General features: G+C 44.3%; 1 protein-coding gene across 1 annotated transcript; it reads left to right on the forward strand.

Moving 5' to 3' along the window:
• The first annotated feature begins 1402 nt into the window (after positions 1-1402).
• LOC137562804 (indolethylamine N-methyltransferase-like) lies at positions 1403-24357 on the forward strand. Its single transcript, XM_068274510.1, has 3 exons — positions 1403-1567; positions 10667-10874; positions 23269-24357. The coding sequence occupies exons 1-3, from the start codon at positions 1420-1422 to the stop codon at positions 23696-23698; spliced, it is 786 nt and encodes a 261-aa protein (XP_068130611.1). The 5' UTR covers positions 1403-1419; the 3' UTR covers positions 23699-24357.
• Positions 24358-26178: the final 1821 nt, after the last annotated feature.

Genomic DNA, 26178 nt, shown 5'->3' on the forward strand with positions numbered 1-26178 from the left:
TGACTCCTCCCCCCTTTCTCTCCAGTATAGGTAGCCAGATGACTCCCTTAATTCCTCCTTTTCCCACCCCCCTTTCAGTATAGGTATCCAGCTCACCTTCACACTGCAGCAACCATCAGTGTCACTCATTTAGTCTCCGCTCGTCTCCAGTGCAGAAGCTTTCTCTTCCTTTCCGTCTTCAATGCTGCCCAAATCCATAGCCGCCGGCCACAATGCAAACGTGCACAGAGAGCAAGCTGGCTGCTGCACAGGCGGCTAGCAGCAGAGTACCACAATCAGGCGCTCACCTAATCCCCCTGCATTGCAGCATTTGCAAGCTTGCAAATGCTACACCAGTTTAGTCTGTTGCTTTGGTGCCCCTGCTCCTGTGGTGCCCTAGGCCATGGCCTAAATCCGGCCCTGGATACTGTAGGGGTAAGGCTCAATCCAGATCGAGCGGCCAGAGCTGCAAACAAGTGAAGTTATGTTGACATAACTGTTGCTGCCCAGCCGGTCCTGTATGTGTGAGGAGGCAGCAGTCCGGGGGAGGGGGAAAAGTCTCCCCATCTCCCCCGGGCCAGTCTGCCCCTGCCCTTAGCACCCACAAACGCTTGAACAGTAGTGCTGTATCCTCTTTCCAAAACTTTTTATGAGCTTCTGTACCTTTTATGCTGAGGATGCTGAAAAAAAATCACAAGACTCTGAATCTTTTGAGTCTAGTGATTGGGTTAAAATTTTTGCTGCATTCCAATTTCTGCAGTAAACCTCATCCTCTGAATGATCCAATACTTCAGACTCGGAAGTCTTTGGCCAATCACAGAATTTGTAAATGTGCCACAGATGTCCCCGTAATAGCGTACATCCACATAATATAGCGGATTCCACAAAAAAAGAAAAATAATTACCTAAGTGCAGAATCGGAAATGGGCCTTGGCAGAAATTGGAATTCCGTCGAAAAGTGGCATTTCGGACCATTCCTAGTGGCCAGTATAAGAGTATCTAATTCCTCTCTCCCCCCATAGCAAATGGGCTCAGTTAAACTCAACCCCACTTTAAACAAAAGTTAATAACAAGAAACATTACTCCAAAAAAATGTTTTATTGGCTTTGTTTAGCCTGGTGAGGTTGGAGGTTCATGGAGAACTTGAGCCTAAAGACAAATTTACCACAAACTAACAAACATCACATGTTGACAAAGTCAAATAGATAATTAGAAAGTAATGTTCTACTGTTTTCTTGATAGAGAGTTATCCTGTTTATGAGACTGGTATTTTTATTTCTCATGAGAAAGTCCTTGGGATTCAGGCATGTTGACAAAAGGACACAAGACTCTAGTGTCATATGTGCACTTTTTACACTAGGTATGTTCTTGAGGATATATAAAAGCTGAAGATCGCAGAAGGAGGTGTAACACCTTCACAGCAGATATTCCATACTGATCATGGCTACCCTTGACTACAAGACTTTTCACGATGAGGTCTTGGATGCAAAGGAATTGGCCGAGAGTCACTTTTCTCATGGGCAGGTCTCAATGATTGAAGAGAATGTGGTCTACCCTTTGAGGGTACTGCACAAACTAACTTCAAAGGGTATGTAGGCACTCCATAAATCCTTTGCTACCTTCTATAACAAATAATCAGTCACATACTAGAAATTGTGAAATATTTTACTTAGTATTTATATATGTTACGGCCAGAACCCGAAGTCTGGCCACTTCGGGTTCTGGCCAGTCAAAACGCGAAGTGGCCGTGCACCTGCGGCCAATGTTAGAAATTAAAAGATTCCCGGCTGCATAAGTGCATTTTGTGGCCGTCTCGACAAATGTATCCAAGGGAGTTAATTCCTCCGGCGGCAATGTGATCAGATGAAGCCGCCTCTTCGGCTGTGCCTCCTCCCCCTGCCCCTCTCTTATACAGCTGTAAGAGCCGGGGACACGCGTGTTGTTCGTAGCGGCAGTGAAGCAGAGCGGGAAGGCTGCAGACATGGCTTCTGTCAGCACCCGCTCTGCAGGAACGAACGGAAGGATTCTCTGCCGCTATGAACGACTCTGTCTGTCCCCGGCGGCCTAACTTGCATAGGAAAAGAGCAGGAGGAGGGGAGGAGAGGAGGCATAGCCGAAGAGGCGGCTTCATGTGATCACATTACCGACGGAGAAATTAACTAAATTAACCCTCTTGGATACATTTGGCCACAGCGAGACGGCCACAAAATGCACTTATGCGGCCGGGAATCTTTTCATTTCTAACACTGGCCGCAGGGGCACGGCCACTTCACGTTTTGACCGGCCAGAAACCAAAGTGGCCAGAACTTCGGGTTCTGTCCGTAACATATACACCACAGGGCTTTATAGGGATGGTCAGTGAGATGCAAATAATACAGCGTTGATGCTAGATCATACACATTTTGTGCACAAACGTATGCAGCTTGAAAATAACTAATCAAATCCCACCAAGGTGAAATCTGATTGGTTCATTTCAAGCTGCATACATTTGCATGCAAAATTTCCATAAATCTACATAAGCTCAGAATTTGAATCTCATTGACCATCATTAATTCTTTACAGAGTCTTGTCACTAACTACCCCTTACACAGGGAACTTGCAATCTAATTTCTACCATTATCATCTGTTCCTACAACAGTCTACGGCCAATTTTTTGGAAAGCTGATTGGATTGAACCTTAGCCATATTTCAAAGAGGAAATCTAAAAATTTAAAACACATACAAATAAGAAGTACATTTCTTCCAGAGTAAAATGAGCCAAAAATTACTTTTCTCCTATGTATGCCTCATTTTACTCTGGAAGAAACATACTTCTTATTTGTATATGTTTACATGTATTTTAAATTGTAACATTTTCGCGACAGAGGTCTTTTAAATTGCTGAATGTATGCTAAAATCACCTAGATTCTGTGACTCTAACTCCAGATAGCTCTCCAGGATCAGGGAGGTCCCTGCAGCCATCTTGATAATGCCATAGCCCAAATTGGAGCTTGTTATAGCTGATAAACATCCTGCTATGGGAGTTTACTGGCATAGTATGGCAGGAGAGTACTGGCTGTGGATGGGCATCGAGGAGATCGTCAGTCAAGTTAACTGAGGATATTGATGTGGGATTAGTAATAAATATTTACTGTCAATTAAGAATATTACAAAGATTTTTTTTAAAACTGTGAGTGTTTTACTTCATGTAATCCTCGGTTGAACTGGGAAATGTGTACTAATTTCACTTGGGGGAGGGGGGCAGACATCTAGAAATCCCCTAGATATTAAAGCAAGCTTTCAAATTCCGCCATAAGCTACCTTCCAAATCCTACTTCCACATAGGGTAGTTATGCACACATCCTCCTGGACACTGGATGTTGTCCATATTCTCTGCTGAGGGGGGTTATGATGGTGGTGGTAGTGGTGGGGGGTCTTTGTTGCCTCCCTTTTGTAGGGTACTCTCTAATTTTATGACCCATGTCGGTTGGTACTGCTCAGGTAGCAGATCCCCACGGCTGGAACCTGTGAACTCCTCAGGGAACACCAGCATGCATGGGGGACAGAGGAAGCTTCTCACTATTCATAATCATGACTAGATTTTAGCCAGTTGCTTTGACTCTAGAGATAGCCAATGAATGTTCCAGGTTCTTATTAATTCATGAGCAGCTGGGCATGCAACAGATGTCAGCCAAGTAGGTTCTAAATGGTTAAATGCTGATGATATGAATATAAAATGAATTTAAAGGATACCCGAAGTGACATGTGACAGGATGAGATAGACATGTGTATGTACAGTGCCTAGCACACAAATAACTAGGCTGTGTTCCTTTTTTTCTTTCTCGACCTGAAAGAGTTAAATATCAGGTATGTAAGTGGCTGACTCAGTCCTGGATCAGACAGGAAGTGACTACAGTGTGACCCTCACTGATAAGAAAGAAATTCCAACTATAAAACACTTTTCTAGCAGAAAATGGCTTCTGAGAGCAAGAAAGAGATAAAAAGGGGAATTTCTTATCAGTGAGGGTCACACTGTAGTCACTTTCTGTCTGAGGCAGGACTGAGTCAGCCACTTACATACCTGATATTTAACTCTTTCAGGCAGAGAAAGAAAAAAAGGAACGCAGCATAGTTATTTGTGTGCTTGGCACTGTCCATACACATGTCTATCTCATCATGTCACATGTCACCTCGGGTATCCTTTAACCTGTCCTGTTGAATTTAATTGTTTGATTGCCCCAATTACATGTTGAATAACATTTGTATCCAAGTCAGAATTATGTCTGAGGCAGGACTGAGTCAGCCACTTACATACCTGATATTTAACTCTTTCAGGCAGAGAAAGAAAAAAAAGGAACACAGCAAAGGTATTTGTGTTCTTGGCACTGTCCATACACATGTCTATCTCATCATGTCACATGTCACTTCGGGTATCCTTTAAAGCATTTTGAGTGATCTAGTGATTTTCTTTTGAAACACCATATTCTAGATCAGTGTTTCTCAACATTTTATTGGTATGTACCTCTTTTAAAACCCTGTACTCACCAAGTACCCCCTAGCATAGTAAACATTATCACACGTACCCCTTGACAAATATATCTAATTAACATGTATAAATACATTAGAGGGCAATATAATAGCTTGGCGGATGAGCTTTTTGTCCCTAGGCCTTCTCAAAGGACTAGAGGACATGAGCTGCGCATGGAGGAAAAACGTTTTAGCCATTTATTTAGGAAAGGGTTCTTTACAGTAAGAGTGGTTAAGATGTGGAATGCATTGCCACAGGAAGTCGTTATGGCAAACTCTATACCTGCATTTAAAGGGGGCTTAGATGCTTTCCTTGCGTTGAAAGACATCCATGGCTACAATTACTAGGTTATGCCTAGTGATGTTGATCCAGGGATTTTATCTAATTGCCATCTGGAGTCAGGAAGGAATTTTTCCCATTTGGGGCTAATTGGACCATGCCTGGTGGGGTTTTTTTCGCCTTCCTCTGGATCAACAGGGGTATGTGGGGGACGGGCTGGAGTTGTACTTTGTACTGGTTGAACTCGATGGACGTATGTCTTTTTTCAGCCAAAATAACTGTGTAACTATGTATATATTTAATCGTAGTACATTATAATTGGTTCTAAACCATTTCCAATCATTTAGTATTGCTTTTAATTAGCTAAAATACTAATTTGGTGCTGTTTAAATAAGATTTATCATTTTTCTAAAACTCTAAATTTGTTATTTTTGGTTAAGTATATCAAGCCCGAGTACCCCCTAGAACCCTCAGAAGTACCCCCTGGGGTACGCGTACCACACGTTGAGAACCTATGTTCTAGATGATAGCACATTATTGTGCCACTCGAGATTTGAAGATAAAATAACACTGTGGTAGGCACTCATGCTGTCCATGGGTCAACGAAATGTATGACCCCAAATTCAGCAGAAAGGTTATAACCCCAGATTTTGTGGAATAAAGAAGGTACTGTATTTTGATGATGGACTATCTTCAGAAGTGCAAAGTAGTTACTGTAAAACACTGCTTTAACTTGCTCTGTTGAATGAAGAAAGCATTGAAGGGTAAATAGTGAGGGATAGGTTTAGTAAATGTTTTTTTGCGAGACAGGACCCGCATACAAGGCTGTCAATGCGAAGGATGTTTCGAAGAGTATGGCATTTCACTAAATAGACCATGAATAGACCATCCAATCTAATCAGAAGATTTTGCCTTACTATTTCCAGACCTTTAGGCCTGGAACACACTACAAAATGCTGTCGCTAATCCCAATCACTAATGTTTTGAATGAGCAGTTTGTAAGCGATTTCATGAGCGATTGTGATTTTGGTAGCATTTTTAAAAGGTGTCAGCTTTTTGCCAGCGATTGTGTAGCGATTAGCGGTTAGCGTTTTTAATTCTGATTGGTCTTTTCAATTCATTTTAATTTTTTTTACAGTGTGCAGTAATGAGAAAAATGCTAGCAAAATCGCTCTGTGTAGGTTTTGATTACGCCAGCGTTTATATACTTTACATTGCAGAAACGCTAACGCTAATCACTAAAGATGCTGCATGTCCTGCATTCGCGATTTTGGGAATCGCAATCGTTCCAGTGGAATTTGGCCCATCCATTAACATTAGCTGAGCGTTTAGGGAAATCGCTAGTGTTTTGAATCGCTCCCTAAACGCCCACAAAATCGCTCTAGTGGGGTCCAGCCCTAAAAAGAGTTTGCAAAGGAGGAAGTCTTTGAATAGTTTGAAGATGATAGAAGCAACAGAGCGAATAGAGTACGAGAGGATTCACCGGCGGGAGACTTGGGCATAGGATACAGCCGGTATGGCTTATCCTGCTGCTGCACAAGTTCCCGGTGACGTTAATTACTATTCCCCCTCTAGGTCGACATGGATAGTGGGGAATGGTGTCATTTGGCTTCCAAATATTGCTGGAGGCCGAATTACAGTGTTTTAAAAGTAACATCAGCTCCATCTTCTGACGGCTTACTTACTGTGCGCTGCTATAGCTGTAATTCCTATTACGGTCTATGGTGGCGCCGGCTACACCCAATTCTCCTGCGCTGGATTGCGAGTGTTCGGAGCAAATGCGGGAGTGGATGCAAGAGTGAATATTTGAAATAGCATAAATGTTTTACACCTCTAAATTATTCCTTTCCTAGTAGATCCTAGAACTTTTCAGCATCCCTTTAGACATTAATTACGCCATACTGCATTTAGTCATTAATAATAACTAATACAGAACTTACTGAAAATGTAAAGTAAATAATGCAAGATTTTGAATATAGCTTTCCTTGATGAATCTGATCTTGTTTGTGCATGTACTTATCAACTGTGAAATAAAAAAATTCTATAGCAATGGTGAGGTTATTTGAAAAAATGCTACAGAATTTGTTAACATTTCTTTTTTAACAGAGTATCGAGAAAGCAGACTTGGTAAACCAGAAATACAAAAATTTTGTTAGGAACTAACAGGAGCATCCTCCAGGTAGCACTGTAACCCTGTAAAGAGTTTGCCAATGGCAATCTCACCAGAGTGATTCAGAGCCTGGGAGGACAGGAAGGAGAATGGCTACCGACATCTGGACCCCCCGGGAGATGAGTAAATACACCCGCTGCACGCTATACTCTGTATTGAGCTCCTGGTGGCTAGCCTGACAGGGGAGGACTGGGAACTTTTGGCCTGGGGGGAAAACACAACCCATAGGCCCTGGGGGCGTGGTTATAAAATGATATGGGCGGGGCCAACTGCATGATGCTATGATGTCAATAGGGACATACTGATCCTCCGGGCCCCCGCTCCGGGACATACTGATCCTCCGGGCCCCCGCACCGGGACATACCAATCCTCCGGGCCCCCGCACCGGGACATACCGATCCTCCGGGCCCCCGCACCGGGACATACCGATCCTCCGGGCCCCCGCACCGGGACATACCGATCCTCCGGGCCCCCGCACCGGGACATACCGATCCTCCGGGCCCCCGCACCGGGACATACCGATCCTCCGGGCCCCCACACCGGGACATACCGATCCTCTGGGCCCCTGCACCGGGACATACTGATCCTCCGGGCCCCCGCACTGGGACATACCGATCCTCCGGGCCCCCGCACCGGGACATACCGATCCCCCGGGCCCCCGCAGCACTTTTTTTTTCTTCTGGATGTGCGGCCCCAGTCCGTGCACCTCCTGATCATGCGTGGACGGGAAATGTATAATAATAGTAATCGAAACATTTGTATAGCGCTTTTCTCCTGTCAGACTCAATGCGCTCAAGAGCTGCAGCCACTGGGACGTGCTCAGGAGGCCATCCTGCAGTGTTAGGGAGTCTTATCTTGAACTCCTTACTAGCCAGGATTCAAACCCTGGTCTCCCATGTCAAAGGCAGGACCCTTAACCAGTACACTATCCAGCCACTCCAAATCTCTACTACGTATCCGCAGAACACTTCCAAGGAAGGGAGCACGGCCAGGGCTGCGCATGTGCAGTGGTCGTCGAGTCGCCTGGCCGGAAGAGGGGCACTGCTAGGAACCAGATGATTGTTCAGTGACAGGGCAGGCACAGGGCGGCTGCAGGGAGCTGGTAGAAGCCCCAGGTAAGTTAAACTTTTTTTTCCTCCGGTTAAGGTTCCCTTTAAAAGGATACCGTAAGTGAATCTAAGGTGCCCAGTGTAACTTATCTGGGGCTTCTTCTAGCCCCCTGCAGTCCTTCAGGCCCCTTGCTGACATTCCAGTCCAGAGCAGTGCTTTTCAGCGCTGCTAGATTTGGGCGCAGCCAGCGCCAACATAGACTATTATAGGAATCAGTCCTATAGCGGCGCTCAGTGAGTAACGTCGGCGCCGTCAGAAGACGGAGCTGAAGTTGCTTAAAAACACAATAATTCGGCCTCCAGCAATCTCTGGAAGCCGAATTATTTCATTCCCCACTATCCATGGCGGCCTGGAGGGGGAATAGTAATTAACACGGCCCGGACTTGTGCAGAAGCAGGATCAGCCGTATAACAGCTGTATCCTGCGCCCAAGTCTACCAGCACCGATTTCAAATGCATGCTTCCAGTCTGATCCATTCAGCAGTTGTGCCTCTCTGAAAGCTGCCAGACTAAGTCAGCTACTGGCTATTACACATGCGCGGCCACATGCCTCCCCGATCGCGCTCCCATAGTTGGAAATATTCGGCACATGCGCAGTAGCAATTTTTACAAACTGTGCAAATACAGAATGCTCCCAGCTTTGGGAGCGCAATTGAGGAGGCACATGCAGCTTTCGGAGGGAACAGCTGCTGAATGGATAGCAGAGAGGGACCAGAAGTACTACAGCGGGCTAGTAGAAGCCCTTGGTAAATTACACTGACCACATTAGGTTTACTTAAAGGAAACCAGAGACGTTTTAAAATAAAAGTTTTATACATACATGGGGCTTCCTCCAGCCGCATCCGCTCTGATCGCTCCCACGCTGCCGTCATCAGCCTTCTCTATCGCCGGCACCAGGTCCCGTGACTTCCTCTAGTCGCGGCCAGTCTGCGGCTGCCGGAGAGAGACGTAGACGGCGCACTTCTTTTGCGCAGACTGGCCACTGCTGGAGGAAGTTACGGTATCAGAGCTGCAGAAGGCTGAGGATGGCGGCGTGGGAACGATTGGTGCGGAGGGGGCTGGAGGAAGCATTAGGTATGTATAAAACCTTTATTTTAAAATGTCTCTGGTACACTTGAAGGAAGACTAAAATAACTTAAAAAAAAAAAAAAAAAAAATCAATTACCTGGGGCTTCTGCCAGGCCCCTGCTGCCGCCCTCTGCCCACGCTGTCTTGGAACGATCCCCCAGTCCCCTGTAGTGGCTACATTTCCATCTCGCCGACTTGCAAATCAATAGCCACTGCACCTGCACAGCCCTCGTTGCACGCATTCATTCATGCAGAGAAAACATATTGCAGCTGCGCAGGATGCTCCCGGTTTGGCGAACATGAATAAGGTTGCGTACGGCCAGGGCCACGCAGATGCAGTGGCCGTTGGGTTGCGATTATAAAACTGAGCTGCGGCGCTGGACCGTTCAGCATGGCTGCAGGGGGTGGCCAAAGCCCCAGGTTAGTGAAACCTTTTTACTTTTAAACAAACTTTAAACAAAACTTCCATTGCTGCAACAAGCCAAATTGGCTAACAGGGCACCAGCAGTGAAAGGGTTACACACATAGAAGAGAGACAGAGATACGGGGAGGGGGCAGCTGTGTGAGCACAGGGCTGGACAAATGGGCAGAGGAAGTGTCAGCTTACCAGGAAGAGTGTCCGGAGCTGAAGTCTGCATGCATGGCCAGTGTCCCTGTCCTTTTGTGTTTCAAGCAAGCGGCAGGAGGCTGGGACTGAGGGCACATTTGGCACTCCACACGCACCGCAGGAAAGCTGCAGACATCAGGCAGGACTGGGACAGCAGCCCCTCTGCCATTTCAAATGACGCGCTCCATGCGCCTCTGTGCTTACTGACTGGCTGTGTCTGCAGGCAGGGGGCAGGACCTCTGCTGCCTAGCAGCCAGTCACAGCAGCAGCCACAACAGGGAGAAAGAAGGTCCCGCAGTTTAAAGAGCGCTGTGGGACCAACATAGATTAGATGTAAAACGTGGTCCTGAGCGGCCCTGATACAGGACACAGGAGGCGGCCCGGGGGGAGATTGGCCCCCTTCCCCCCAGGCCAGTCCGCCCCTGTAGCCTGAACATATCTCGGGATTACCCCCAGGGAGGTTAAAAAGAGAGTTTTTGGAATTATTTATCAGTACAAGAGCAAGAAAGCACTCCCATGATGCATCACTTCCGCTCAGTGAGTAAAACGCAAATCATTCCTTTATGTCCACAAAGAGCCAAGCACATATCCAGAGCCATTGGTGTGCAGTGTGCCTACAGTGTGCAGTGTGCCTATAAAGCCCTATTACATTTGCAGACAATTGTTTCAGCCTTAAAATGGCCTTCTTCAGGATTGACATGGCTCTATGGGTAGGACATGGGAATTAGAAGTTTTACCGAGTAACCACTGAATTCATTTATCTATGTTGGCATTAATGGACCAAAGTGAGCAGATGTTATGGGCTACTTTCTTTTTCTGGCCATCATTCTGCCAACACCAAGAATGGAAATTGAAAGCATCTCATTGGCCCCTAAGAATAGACATGGACAGAGGTTAATGTTCTTCAGTCACGGTCACTGAGCTGCTCCATGTTCTTTGTACCACAGGTTTGCTAAAGGGATCAAAGATGCTTGTTCTCAATGTTGGATCAACAGTCTTTCAGCTGTTTCCAGTCTGCGACAAATACAAGGAGATCTATGTGATGGAATTTACCGACACTAACAAGAAGCACTTGAAACTTTGGTTGAATGGAGATGAAAGTGCTGCTAATTGGACGTTTGCTGCCAAACGGGTGTGTCTATTTGATGGAAACAGGTATGTGCACAAAAACTTGTCATTATTTACACTTTCTATGACTTCTCTCCGTGACAGACAATTGCCATAATGGCCTCAATTCACTAACCTTAACTCCTGTCTTTAATAACTCTTCTGAGCTGTTTTACAGTTATCACCATGGTGATATAATTGTGATAACTGTAAAACAGCTCAGAAGAGTTATTAAAGACAGGAGTTAAGGTTAGTGAATTGAGGCCAATGTCTTGTGTAATGCTAGCCAAAAACACTCATCGATTTCTGCTAGAACTGGCTAGAAATTGATGCAGCAGGCAGCATGAACAATCCACTGATCGATTTCTGGCTGAATTCGATCGATTTGCTTGATCGGTCCGAACAAAATTTCTAGGTCAATCGCTGCTGTGGCAAATTGATGGCCCATATCATTGCATTGGATCGAATAGCACAACACTGCATTTCAACGTTTTTTAAAATATATTTCATACTGAAATATATTGGGAATCTGTTTCTAGTGTGTAGCACACATCAGATCAGTAATCCCTATTTTTAGGGCTACTTTGGGTTGGTACAGCAAAGAGGTAAAGAGAGAGAGAGCTTTAAAGCAAAAATGGGATTTCTGTGAAATGTTGTACCTCATATTCTAGAAGATGTTTCAAAACTTACCTAGTGGCTGCCTTCCTCAGTTCATATTTGGTGAAAAAATACCCGTTATTTGTATATAGTTATATAGTTAGATGATGAGTCCCAATAAAATAATGAAGTCCCAATAAAATAATTCCCCCTGGACCTGATTTTACTAAGGCGGGAGTCACACTGTGCATGTTGCATAACATACAATGGGCCATATGCAATTCACTTTTCCCCTGAGTTTTCTCCTAGGAGGTAAAATTTCATCTTTTACTTTCCAGGATTTTTCAACTAAAAATTATCAAAAAAATAGGTGAAAAGGCACTATCAAAATTATTTTGAGAATGTTCTTGTTGTCTGCTGGCTTGAAAAGCATTTTATTGACAAGTTTAAATACATTACTTAAGAGAAAACGCAGGAGAAAAAGTTAATTGCATATGGGCCCATGGCTTATATTCAATTACGGTAACTTTTTCTCCTGAGTTTTCTCCTTGGTGATATGTTTACAACTTGTTAATTAAAAGCCTTTTAAGCCACCAGCAAGCAACAAAACATTCAGACAGTAGTTCCATCAAATCATAGCAAACATTCAAACAGTAGATCCATCAAATCACAGCAAACATTCAGACAGTAGTTCCATCAAATCATAGCAAACATTCAGACAGTAGTTCCATCAAATCACAGCAAACATTCAGACAGTAGTTCCAACAAATCACAGCAAACATTCAGACAGTAGTTCCATCAAATCATAGCAAACATTCAGACAGTAGTTCCAACAAATTACAGCAAACATTCAGACAGTAGTTCCAACAAATTACAGCAAACATTCAGACAGTAGTTCCAACAAATTACAGCAAACATTCAGACAGTAGTTCCAACAAATTACAGCAAACATTCAGACAGTAGTTCCAACAAATTACAGCAAACAATTCAGACAGAAGTTCCAACAAATCACAGCACACATTCAGACAGTAGTTCCATCAAATCATAGCAAACATTCAGACAGTAGATCCATCAAATCACAGCAGACATTCAGGCAGTAGTTCCAACAAATCACAGCAAACATTCAGACAGTAGTTCCAACAAATTACAGCAAACATTCAGACAGTAGTTCCAACAAATTACAGCAAACATTCAGACAGTAGTTCCAACAAATTACAGCAAACATTCAGACAGTAGTTCCAACAAATTACAGCAAACATTCAGACAGTAGTTCCAACAAATTACAGCAAACATTCAGACAGTAGTTCCAACAAATTACAGCAAACATTCAGACAGTAGTTCCAACAAATCACAGCAAACAATTCAGACAGAAGTTCCAACAAATCACATCAAACATTCACACAGTAGTTCCATCAAATCATAGCAAACATTCAGACAGTAGATCCATCAAATCACAGCAGACATTTAGGCAGTAGTTCCAACAAATCACAGCAAACATTCAGACAGTAGTTCCAACAAATTACAGCAAACATTCAGACAGTAGTTTCAACAAATTACAGCAAACATTCAGACAGTAGTTCCAACAAATTACAGCAAACATTCAGTCAGTAGTTCCAACAAATTACAGCAAACATTCAGACAGTAGTTCCAACAAATTACTGCAAACATTCAGACAGTAGTTCCAACAAATCACAGCAAACATTCAGACAGAAGTTCCAACAAATCACAGCAAACATTCAGACAGTAGATCCATCTAATCACAGCAAACTTTCAGACAGTAGATCCATCAAATCACAGCAAACATTCAGACAGTAGTTCCAACAAATTACAGCAAATATTCAGACAGTAGTTCCATCAAATCACAGCACACATTCAGACATTAGTTCCATCAAATCACAGCAAACATTCAGACAGTAGTTCCATCAAATCACAGCAAACATTCAGACAGAAGTTCCAACAAATCACAGCACATTTTCAGACAGTAGTTCCATCAAATCATAGCAATCATTCAGACAGTAGTTCCATCAAATCACAGCAAACATTCAGACAGTAGTTCCAACAAATCACAGCAAACATTCAGACAGTAGTTCCATCAAATCACAGCAAACATTCAGACAGTAGATCCATCTAATCACACCAAACATTCAGACAGTAGATCCAACAAATCACAGCAAACATTCAGACAGTAGATCCATCTAATCACAGCAAACATTCAGACAGTAGATCCATCAAATCACAGCAAACATTCAGACAGTAGTTCCATCAAATCACAGCAAACATTCAGACAGTAGATCCAACAAATCACAGCAAACATTCAGACAGTAGATCCATCTAATCACAGCAAACATTCAGACAGTAGATCCATCAAATCACAGCAAACATTCAGACAGTAGATCCATCAAATCTCAGCAAACATTCAGACGGTAGTTCCAACAAATCACAGCAAACATTCAGACGGTAGTTCCAACAAATCACAGCAAACATTCAGACAGTAGAGCCATTAAATCTCAGCAAACATTCAGACGGTGGTTCCAACAAATCACAGCAAACATTCAGACGGTATTTCCTTTAAATCACAACAAACATTCAGACGGTAGTTCCAACAAATCACAGCAAACATTCAGACAGTAGTTCCAACAAATCACAGCAAACATTAAGATGGTAGTTCCATCAAATCAAAACACACATTCAGACAGTAGTTCCATCAAATCAAAACAAACATTAAGACAGTAGATCCATCAAATCACAGCAAACTATCTGACAGTAGTTCTACCATGTGCATAGTAAGGGTAATATGTGTAAATCAAAGAAGCAAGTTTACAGAAATGTATTGTCTTAAACATTTTCTTTAGTGGCCAAGTTATAAAAGATTTTTTTTTTTCTTTTTACCATTTTCATTTTCCTTGACTTTTTACATTATTTTTGACTTTGCATCATTATTAAGGAGTTTGTATGTTCTCCCAAAGTTTCCTCCAGGTGCTCCAGGGTCCTCCCACGTCTCAAATAAATGCAGATAGGCTAATTGAGCAGAAGAGGGGAGGAGTGTTCCATAGTGTGTTATCGTTTATTATGTAAAAACAATGCACATACAAAATTGCACTTACTAGATGCAGGTTGAAACAAACATATAAAACTGGCTAAAAAGCCCTGTCAGCAGTAACCAGCACGGGAAACCTGGGAACAGCTGTGGCCAATAGCCGTCCTGGTCCAGATGGTGAAGGAGACCTGAGGTGCCCAACATGGTGCTCTACGTGTGCTGGATGGCGTCACAACGCGTATCCACGCCTTCGTCAGTGGCCTTTTGCCAGTATTTATGCAAATTATTTATACAATGGGTACATTTCTAGCATATTTTGCAATTTTGCATTACACTAATCACATAACAGGCTCGATTCACTAAAATTTGCTGCCACGCGCAAAGGTTTGCGTGCGAACAGCGTTACTTCGCATGAAAAGCGCACGTGAATGCGTGCAAACCTTCGCTTATCACAAGCCCAACTAATGATAATCGTAATCAGCTAAATACAACATTTTTGCAATTATGCCCATAAGTAATTACTATTTGTCAATTCAATTGATTTTGTGTAATCATTCATAATTTCAAGTAATTTTTGCATAATTTCATGCCAAATTTAGCTGTGAAAAGCAAAGCCCCCATACATTCTATTGTCACCAAAATTGCTACACATGTTAAGGAGAATATTGGGTACAAGGCACATTTTTCTTTTTCAAAAAGACCTTGTAGTTTTTGAGAAAATCGATTTAAAAAATGAAAAGGAAAAATGATTTTTAAAAAATGACAGTTGAAAAACATTTTCCTTTGCATTTTCAATTGATTATATCAAAACCTATAAGGTTTTAAAAACATTTTTTTTTTACTTTTTTTACTTTTACCCACTATTGTCCTCAACATATTTAGCAATAGAGATGGCTTCGCAAGTGAGCACTATTCAGCGAAGATCAGGCAATCGCGCTCGCCGCAACTGGTGAGAACATGGCGCTAATCGACCCGCCCCTATACATCATCATTGGGCTAAACTTGAACCCTTACATCACAGTCAGCAGGCACATGGCAGCCAATCAGCCTGCACTCCCTCACGGACCTCTGCCCCCTATAAAAACGCACTTGCTCCCGCCATGTTCCAGTCTGTCTTCGGCTGGAATAGTTAGAGGAAGGGACAGAGCTTGCTGGAGATAGGGAAAGCGTTAGCTAGGCTTGTTTATTTTATCCTCGCTGGCTGATTGCTGTTTAATCATCCCAAACAGCCCTTCTGAGGGACAATGTAAGAGTGAACAGAGGCGCCAGCAGGATAAAAGGTTCTAAAAGGCTTAAAATCCCTCAGGAGGTGGTGGTGGACTCGCCTTCCCGAAGCAGACAAGATACCGTTTTATGACAACAGGTTTATTAATATACTCCAAAACAAACAGTGCAACGCGTTTCACGGGTATGTTCCCGCTTCCTCAGGCAATAAACAGATAGGAGTACACAGTATAGTCTCAAGGTCACGAATAGCGCCTCTGTGAACAGTACACTGTTTGTTTTGGAGTATATTAATAAACCTGTTGTCATAAAACTGACGGTATCTTGTCTGCCTCGGGAAGGCGAGTCCACCACCACCTCCTGAGGGATTTTAAGCCTTTTAGAACCTTTTATCCTGCTGGCGCCTCTGTTCACTCTTACATTATCAATATCCACCCCTGGTGGAGGGGTGTTTTTTTTTTTTATTATTATTATTTAGTATTTATATAGCGCCGACATATTACGCAGCGCTGTACAGTGTATATATATATATCACTTGTCACTATCTGTCCCTCAAAGGAGCTCACAATCTAATCCCTACCATTGCCATATGTCTATATTATGTAGTGTAAGTACTGTAGTCTAGGGCCAATTTTAGGGGGAGCCAATTAACTTATCCGTATGTTTTTGGAATGTGGGAGGAAACCGGAGTGCCCGGAGGAAACCCACACAGACACGGAGAGAACATACAAACTCTTTGCAGATAGTGCCCTGGCTGGGATTCGAACCAGGGACCCAGCGCTGCAAGGCGAGAGAGCTAACCACTACGCCACCGTGCTGCCCGTGTTGCCCCTTATTTCCTTATCTACAGAGAGCGACTTTTAATCCTGAGTGAGGACAGGTCTAATCTCCTCACCTGCCTATACAGTGGTTACCTAGGAGGTAACCCACGTTTGTGAGTTACATTATATACTTTTCATTTCCAACCCCTTGTTTTGCATACTACACTATATTGGGCTCTCGGTATTTCTTTTGTCTTCTGAGGGACACTTCATCTTTCTGGTGTGTGTGTGAGTGTGTGTGCGTTCGTGTGTGTGTGCGTGCGTGCGTGTGTGTGACACTCCACAGCCTGTGTGTGTGTGTATGTATGTGTGTGTGTGTGTGTGACACTCCACAGCCTGAGTGTGTGTGTGCGTGCGTGCGTGCGTGTGTGTGTGAGACACTCCACAGACCGTGTGTGTGTGTGCGTGCGTGCGTCCACAGACCGTGTGTGTGTGTGCGTGCGTGTGTGTGTGTGTGAGACACTCCACAGACCGTGTGTGTGTGTGTGTGTGTATGTGCGTGTGTGCGTGCGTGCGTGCGAGACACTCCACAGACCGTGTGTGAGTGTGTGTGTGTGTGTGTGTGTCCACAGCCCACAGGCACCCACCATTGTACTCAGTACCCACTATAATTGTGTGTCACAAGAGACACAAGCACAAAATTGCTCTAGGGCCTCTGTTATTATCACTAAATTGTGTTTGATCTGTTGCATATTCTCAGTGTCTGTCTGACAGGCACAGTGCACAGACAGAGCCCACTGGCACTGACTTGTGTGCCACATAACAGCACACAAGCAGAGCACTATTACCACTGCTCTAGGGCCTGTGTTATCACTGTATTGTATTTGAACTCACATGTTGCATATCCTCAGTGTCTGTCTGATAGAGCACAGGCAGAGCCCACTTGCACTGACCCACACCTGTGCCCACTTCTAGAGATATAATTGTGTGCCACCTTACATTACCACTCTGGGCATTTAAAAGCAGCCCTTTATTCCTCAAATGTAGGAATGTACTGTGATTTCTGACCTTTAGGGATTAAAACCTGACTCTGTATCAACTCCGTAATTTTTGGTGGGACTTTTGTCATGGATCCCCGTCTGGCATGCCCCTATCCAGCTGTTAGACCCTTTAAAACAAGTTTGCCATCACTTCTGTGGCTAGAAACAGTCTTTGTAGGTTTCTAAATTCGCCTGCTAATTGAAGTCTATGGAGGTTCGCCGGTTCACGTGAACTCAAACTTTTCCGAAAGTTCGAGTTCGCCGTTCGCCAACAGGAAATTTGATGTTCGTGCATCACTATTTAGCAATAGCTTGTATGGGGTCTTTGCTATTAACTGCGAAAGTCGGCACAAAATTATGCAAAAATTACACAAAATTACCAATGATTAGAAATACAGACAAAATTAATTATCATTTTTCCTGGAATATTACGTTATGATTTTGCATCGTTATTTGTGAATTTCGATGCAAATTACGTCTATGCAAAATTTGTGCTCATTATTACACATAACCCATGTTATACCAGCAATGTGCGCATTGTGCGAGTTGCACTATTTGCACAGGTAACTTGCATAAGTAGAGCAGAGTCCAAAAGTCCAAAAGTTCACAGAAGTAGGGATTGGTCGGCCATTTCAAGAACTGGACGAATTTGTCCCAGTCTAAATAGAATTTGCATTTCCTATACGGTGATATGGAATGATGCGTGGGAGCAGAGGGGGCACAGACAGATGTACAGAGGGGACACAGGGAGAGAAGCAGAGGGGGCACAGAGAGAGGAGCAGAGGGGGACACAGAGAGGAGCAGAGGGGGACACTGAGAGGAGCAGAGGGGGACAATGAGAGGAGCAGAGGGGGACACTGAAAAAGGAACAGAGGGGGCACAGAGAGAGGAGCAGAGGGGACACAGAGAGATGTACAGAGGGGACACGGGGAGAGGAGCAGAGGGGGACACCGAGAGAGAGGAGCAAAGGGGGACACAGTGAGAGAGGAGCAGAGGGGGCACAGAGAGATGTACAGAGTGGACACGGGGAGAGGAGCAGAGGGGGACACCGAGAGAGAGGAGCAGAGGGGGACACCGAGAGAGAGGAGCAAAAGGGGCACAGAGAGAGGAGCAGAGGGGACACGGGGAGAGGAGCAGAGGGGGACACCAAGAGAGAGGAGCAGAGGGGGACACAGAGAGAGAGGAGCAGAGGGGGCACAGAGAGATGTACAGAGGGGACACGGGGAGAGGAGCAGAGGGGGACACCGAGAGAGAGGAGCAGAGGGGGACACAGAGAGAGAGGAGCAGAGGGGGACACCAAGAGAGAGGAGCAGAGGGGGACACCGAGAGAGAGGAGAAGAGGGGGCACGGGGAGAGAAGCAGAGGGGGACACCGAGAGAGAGGAGCAGAGGGGGCACGGGAAGAGAAGCAGAGGGGACACAGAGAGAGAGGAGCAGAGGGGGCACAGAGAGAGGAGCAGAGGGGGCACAGAGAGATGTACAGAGGGTACACGGGGAGAGGAGCAGAGGGGGACACCGAGAGAGAGGAGCAGAGGGGGCACGGGGAGAGAAGCAGAGGGGACACAGAGAGAGAGGAGCAGAGGGGACACAGAGAGAGGAGCAGAGGGGGCACAGAGAGATGTACAGAGGGGACATGGGGAGAGGAGCAGAGGGGGACACCGAGAGAGAGGAGCAGAGGGGGCACGGGGAGAGAAGCAGAGGGGACACAGAGAGAGAGGAGCAGAGGGGGCACAGAGAGAGGAGCAGAGGGGGCACAGAGAGATGTACAGAGGGGACACGGGGAGAGGAGCAGAGGGGGACACCGAGAGAGAGGAGCAGAGGGGGCACGGGGAGAGAAGCAGAGGGGACACAGAGAGAGAGGAGCAGAGGGGGCACAGAGAGAGGAGCAGAGGGGGCACAGAGAGAGGAGCAGAGGGGGCACAGAGAGATGTACAGAGGGGACACGGGGAGAGGAGCAGAGGGGGCACGGGGAGAGAAGCAGAGGGGACACAGAGAGAGAGGAGCAGAGGGGGCACAGAGAGAGGAGCAGAGGGGGCACAGAGAGATGTACAGAGGAGACACGGGGAGAGGAGCAGAGGGGGACACCGAGAGAGAGGAGCAGAGGGGGCATGGGGAGAGAAGCAGAGGGAACACAGAGAGAGAGGAGCAGAGGGGGCACAGAGAGATGTACAGAGGGGACACGGGGAGAGGAGCAGAGGGGGACACCGAGAGAGAGGAGCAGAGGGGGCACAGAGAGAGGAGCAGAGGGGAAATGGGGAGAGGAGCAGAGGGGGCACGGAGAGCAGTGATGATCATAATCAGCTAATTACGATTACAATAAAAAATATGTATACATTTTGCAATTACGACTATACTTAATTACAAATTCGTAATCCAACTGACTTTGTTTAATCATTCATAACTACGCATAAATGTATGCGTAACTTATACGTAATTATGTGCTGACTTTGGTGGTGAATAGCAAAACCCCCATACAGGCTATTGCTACCAAAATTGCTACATATGTTAAGGAGACCCGGTCATTTTTGAGAAAATCGATTTTCAAATGCAAAGAAGAACGGTTTTTAAATTCAGAAAAATTACAGTTTAAAAACCATTTTCTTTGTATTTCTAAAATCAATTTTCTCAAAAACCACAAGGTCTTTTTGAACAACTTATTTTAACCTTTTACCCACTATTCTTCTTAACATATGTAGAAAATTTGGTAGCAGTAGCATGTATGAGGGCTTTGCTATTCACCGCCAAAGTCGGCAATGAATTATGCATAAATTACGTGTAAATTCATGCGTAATTACGAATGCTTACAATTACATTTGAAATTAATTATGCCTTTTTCCCAAAATTTTGCATTACAATTAATGTGTAATTGCGAATTACAATGCTTAATTTTGCATAGGCTTAATTTCTGCTCATCACTAACGGAGAGAGGAGCAGTGGGGACTTGGGGAGACATGGGGAGAGGAGCAGAGGGGGGTATCGAGAAAGGAGCAGATGGGACATGGGGAGAGACGCAGAGGGGACATGGGGAGAGGAGCAGAGAAGGGTACGGAGAGAGGAGCAGCCAGAGGGGACATGGAGAGTGGAGCAAAGGGGGGCACAGGAAGAGGAGCAAAGGGGGCATGTAGAGAGGAGCAGAGGGGACATGGGGAGAGGAGCAGAGGGGGACATGGGGAGAGGAGCAGAGGGGGGCATGGAGGGGGGAGCAGAGGGGGGCATGGAGAGAAGAGCAGAGGGGACATGGGGAGAGGAGCAAAGGAGGCACAGAGAGAGGAGCAGAGGGGGGCATGGAGGGAGGAGCAGAGGGGGGCATGAAGAGAAGAGCAGAAGGGACATGGGGAGAGGAGCAGAGGGGACATGGGGAGAGGAGCAGAGGGGACATGGGGAGAGGAGCAAAGGAGGCACAGAGAGAGGAGCAGAGGGGGGCATGGAGAGAAGAGCAGAGGGGGCACAGATAGAGGAGCAGAGGGGACACAGATAGAGGAGCAGAGGGGACACAGAGAGAGGAACAAAGGGGACATGGGGAGAGGAACAGAGGGGGCATGGGGAGAGGAACATAGGTACAATGAAGGGGACACAGAGATGTTTTCAAAGGGGGACATAGTGAGATGGGACACAGGAAGATGATCGGAAATTGGCCAGCTAATTTGTGAATGGGTGTAGGTAAACCATCACATTTGTTGTACAATGGATTTGGCCTCATTACTTTGCCAGTTCCATAATTGCCTGGTTAAGTTGGAAAATGGCTTCAGGGTTTGGACATAACAATGTTGTAATCCTAGGGTGTTCTCTAAAACGTGAAAGAAAATTGTTAAAGCTTCAAGGGCTCCTCTGTGTGGAGAAATGAAGTATTGCAACCTCAATATTAATTCACTGCATATCTGCGCTCAACTTCCAGTGATCCAGTCTTTAATGTAAACATGTTGTGGCTTAGCATGGATACAGAGGTGCCAAAAGGATGAAAGAATCTAAAAAGTTTAAAACATGAGGAGGCAGTGGTGGACTTACCTCCTCCAAGCAGACACAAAAATTACCAATGTGTTTGTCAAATACAACAAGTTTATTTACATACTCCAGGGGACAATGCAACGCGTTTCGCAGGTGTGATCCTGCTTCATAAGGCAACAACAACGGAGCAATAGCATATGTGTTCAGTAGAAGAGCCAGGCACCATGTTGTGATTGTCCATTAACTCAATAAGGTTTTCAAAAAAGGTTGTAATATTTTTATTTTTTTTATACTGGATTGTTGATATATTAAATAAACTCCTGAAACCAGTATTGTTTTATGTTGTAGGGAACTATTTTTTATGTACTTTATGGTGTACTAAAAACGAAAATGCAAGTCAAATGGACTAGACATTACTTTTTTCCTATGACACCGTTACTTACAGTAGTTAATAAAAATGTGACTGCTCTGACAGGTTTTGCATGCTAATGAGTCACCTGACTATGGCATGGATATACCGAACGCGCTGTGACATCACTGGCGCGTGGAAGTCTGTCAGCAGCGCCCCTCTGGCTCTTGTTACATCTGAGTTTTCATTCTACTGGCCACAGCATTGACTGACCTGGCAGAATTTGCCAGAAAGGGTAGATGCCCATGTGGGTTTTTTTTCTGGCTTTTTTTGTAACTGGATTTTTTATCTTTTTATTTTAGTCTGTAGCCATATGGGTTGGAGGAGCAGCACAGAGTGTGTGTTCTGACACTCCTCTCCACAGGGGGTAGAGCAGGCATGGGCAAACTTGACCCTCCAGCTGTTAAGGAACTACAAGTCCCACAATGCATTGCAGGAGTCTGACAGCCACAGTCATGACTCATAAAGACAAATGCATTGTGGGACTTGTAGTTCCGTAACAGCTGGAGGGCCGAGTTTGCCCATGCCTGGGGTAGAGTCATCATATTTCCTAAAACCCTAGTACACTGACCTATCATTTATTTTCAATCAGGTTGATTTCAGCCATCAATCGATCAATCGATTCAATAGAATAGATCGATCAGAAATAGATTCTATCAAATCTATTGATCGATCGATTTGCGGCCACTTTCGATCGATTTGATCTATTTGACAGGATGGAAAATCTAGGTTGATCTGCTGCCAGCATGGCCCATAGAGTTGCATTGGATCTAATGGTGCAGTAATGCTTTTAGATAGATTTCCAACAGATTTCATTCTGAAATCTGTTGGAAATCTGTTCCTAGTGTGTGGCACACATGAGATAGAGTCCTGTCAGATTCGACCTGACAGGCATCTGACAGAAATCTATCTGATGGTCGAAATCTGCTGCAAATCTATAAGTGTATGGCCACGTTTAGACTATTCCATTTCCTTAGGGGGGAAAGTATTTCCTTTATTCTTTACAAAAGCCCTCATTTGGAAAGACCTATACAAAGATGGCAGCTGGCCTTCCTTCTTACTAATTTGTCAGTTGGACAGAGCAACTGCCAGTTAGTAAGTGCTTTTGAGAATTAAAAACAAAACTAAACTTTTTAATACCCTATGAGGAGATGGAAAAGTCCAAAATATGACAGAATTTTCCAGTCCACTGTAAGTGACAACGGTATAAAAAAATTGTAATTTATGGGGACAAATGTTCATCTTCTATGTACAGTATGTATTATAAATGTTACACTGTTTCACAATAGTCATCCTTTGAGTGACTCAAAATCCCCTAAAAAATCTTTGTGCTATTGTAGGATATTTCCCACACTCCCATCCAAGGGGACCCAAGTTTAGAAGGAACTCAATGTGTTACCCCATTTTTTTTTTCTTGTTTTTCATCCCAGGCAAGACTGGAAGGACAAGGAATTTCAAGTGAGGCAAGCTGTTAAAGGGGTCTTCTTATGGGAAGACCATCATACTACCACTATCGATCCTAAACTAGTGCCAGAAGTTGATTGTGTGCTCATCACATATATATTAAATGTTATCTGCAAGACGAAAGAAGAGTTCCTGAACAGCCTGAAAAAATCTGTTTCCCGACTGAAGGCTGGAGGTCATCTGGTCATGTTTACGCCACTAAACATGTCCTACTTTATGGTTGGCCAGCACCGTTTCTTCGCTCTATCCATGGACGAGAAGACAGTGCAAGAGTTAGTGATTAGTGCAGGACTTGTAATAGAAGAATCAGGCTTGATGAAAAGTGTAGAAAAGAATGATATGGTTGACTTTAGTCATGTGTGTTATATTCTGGCCCGTTGGGATAAAACAGTCTAAACGTCAGGGCCAGGGTCTTATAGCCCAACTAAAGCCTAAATTTTTATTTTTGTCTAGCTTTTATAAGAAATGATTAGAAGCTATGTTGGGTTTTTGACTGCTTATTGATTTTGTGACCTTTATGGGGAAACAGCCTAGATAAGTGACATGTTTCTACAGGAAAGGAAATTAATGTGACCCTCTCCAGAAGAAACAGGTCCTCTGCTTGTCCTCCTTTCCTGGGTTTGGTTCTGCTCCAAGTTGTATTTTCAACTAGCAAACTTTATCTTGATAAGTAATAGCAACACTCCAGGGAGGGTGGGTGCTGATAAGCCTTTAGTGAAAGCAGCCTTGTCCCTCTTTAAAGTCTTTTGTAGTGTGGACAAAACTTCTGATCTCCAGGGTGACCTACTCCAGATTCACAGAGGGGGCTTGTGCCATGATTGCCAACAAGCTACACAGAGGAGCTGATTCAGATGCCTAGAGTAAGCCAGAGTGTGGGGTGACTTTTCTGCTTTGCTGAAAGCCTGTTATGCAATCTATATTACTGTTTAATCCTGCTTACAATTTACTGTTGTATTATTTGTACTGTATCTTTAGCCAGTATCACCAAACTTTAGTGCTACCAGGAATTTTTTTTCCCTGAACTGCCAGGCTTTAATAAACGACACTAAACAATTTTGTGCAAAATGTCTCCTGTGTCTCATTCCCCTGCTGTGCACTTTATTGTAAAATGTAAAGATGCAGACAAGCTCTTCAGATGAGTACTGTCACCATTGTGAGTGGAGAAACCAAGCATCTTGGAATGACCCAAACCACTAGGAAATGTGAGTGGATAGAAGAAAAATTGGGTACATACTGGACTCTCACTGGTTAGAGTGAACTCCAGTCAATTCCTTCAGTTCAGCTCTGTAATTTGCATTGATCCGTAGTAAATCTCAACTTAAGGGACAGCTATCAAAGCTAATTAAAATTCTAAATGCCACTTATGCTGGGAATACACGTTTTGTTTTTGCCTTCGTTTTAGCCTTCGATTCGTTCGGTAAACGAATCGAGTGTTGAAAACGTATGTGAAAATAGTCATAATCTCATTATAGTTTTGATTAATAGACCCCAAAAACGAACGACTAGTGATTGAACATGTTTGATATTATCTCTCTTTATCCATCTAATCGAGCCATTGGTAGGCTTGATGGCTGTTCAGATCGATTATATGTTCGTTTGTGTTAGTCCGTCCCTGTAAAAAGGGATTTTCGTTTCGTTTCTTTGCAGCCTTCGATTATTGGAAAAACGAAACCATCAGAATCGAAAAAAAAACCGAAACCGTGGGTGGTGATATTAACCGTACGTTCGATTATTTCGGGAACGAAAAGGACAAAAGGCACAATCGAAACGAAGGTTTAAACGAAGGCAAAAACGAATTGTGTATTCCCAGCATTATATTTCCAGTAATTACTAGTAAATAGCAATACAAAGGCTTTTGGTTATCTTTTCATGTTTTATGCAAAGAAAATGAAATTTACAGAGAACAGTTTTCATTGTGGGCATTACTATGGAGGACTGGGTCCAGCACATCCAGCATACAGAAGCAATCTTCACTGACTCTAATACTGTGAGTAAAATGTGCTCAGAATGATAGAAAGCAGAAATACTGTATAGCTTCAAATATGTGTAAATAATCATCAGCTGCAGTTCTGTGTGTCTGATCCTGTGTCTCTCTCTCTTTCTGCCTCACAGCGTAAAGTAAACACTTTACAGCCAGGTTAGAGTTCAGCTCTGCCTCCCCTGATGCGAACAGTTATGCAGTGACTGGTATATAAAACTGCGTGCTGTCGCACAGGTGCAGTGAACAGGTATGCACGGACTGGTATCAATACAATGTGCAGCTGTCACACACACAGGTAACGTGAACAGGCATGTACGGACTGGTATTACAAATGTGCAGCTGTCACACACACAGGTACACTGAACAGGTATGCAGTGACTGGTATATAACACTGCATGCTGTCACGCAGGTGCAGTGAACATGAACAGGTATGCACGGACTGGTATTACAAATGTGCAGCTGTCACACACAGGTGCAGTGAACAGTTATGCTGTGACTGGTATATAACATTGCGTGCTGTCACGCAGGTGCAGTGAACTTGAACAGGTATGCACGGACTGGTATTACAAATGTGCAGCTGTCACACACACAGATACCATGAACAGGTATGCAGTGACGGGTATATAACACTGCGCGCTGTCAAGCAGGTGCAGTGAACATGAACAGGTATGCACGGACTGGTATTACAAATGTGCAGCTGTCACACACAGGTGCAGTGAACAGTTATGCTGTGACTGGTATATAACATTGCGTGCTGTCACGCAGGTGCAGTGAACATGAACAGGTATGCACGGACTGGTATTACAAATGTGCAGCTGTCACACACACAGATACCATGAACAGGTATGCAGTGACGGGTATATAACACTGCGCGCTGTCAAGCAGGTGCAGTGAA

This window comes from Hyperolius riggenbachi, chromosome 3, assembly GCF_040937935.1.
Source record: "Hyperolius riggenbachi isolate aHypRig1 chromosome 3, aHypRig1.pri, whole genome shotgun sequence".
NCBI lineage: Eukaryota > Metazoa > Chordata > Amphibia > Anura > Hyperoliidae > Hyperolius > Hyperolius riggenbachi.

What these genes read in the sequence shown, in the direction of transcription:
- LOC137562804 (XM_068274510.1), top strand. Translation starts at nt 1,420, where the DNA reads ATGGCTACCCTTGACTACAAGACTTTTCACGATGAGGTCTTGGATGCA. An exon ending in GCACAAACTAACTTCAAAGG is followed by an intron (nt 1,568 to 10,666) that starts GTATGTAGGCAC and finishes TTTGTACCACAG; the next exon opens with GTTTGCTAAAGGGATCAAAG. An exon ending in TGTCTATTTGATGGAAACAG is followed by an intron (nt 10,875 to 23,268) that starts GTATGTGCACAA and finishes TTTTCATCCCAG; the next exon opens with GCAAGACTGGAAGGACAAGG.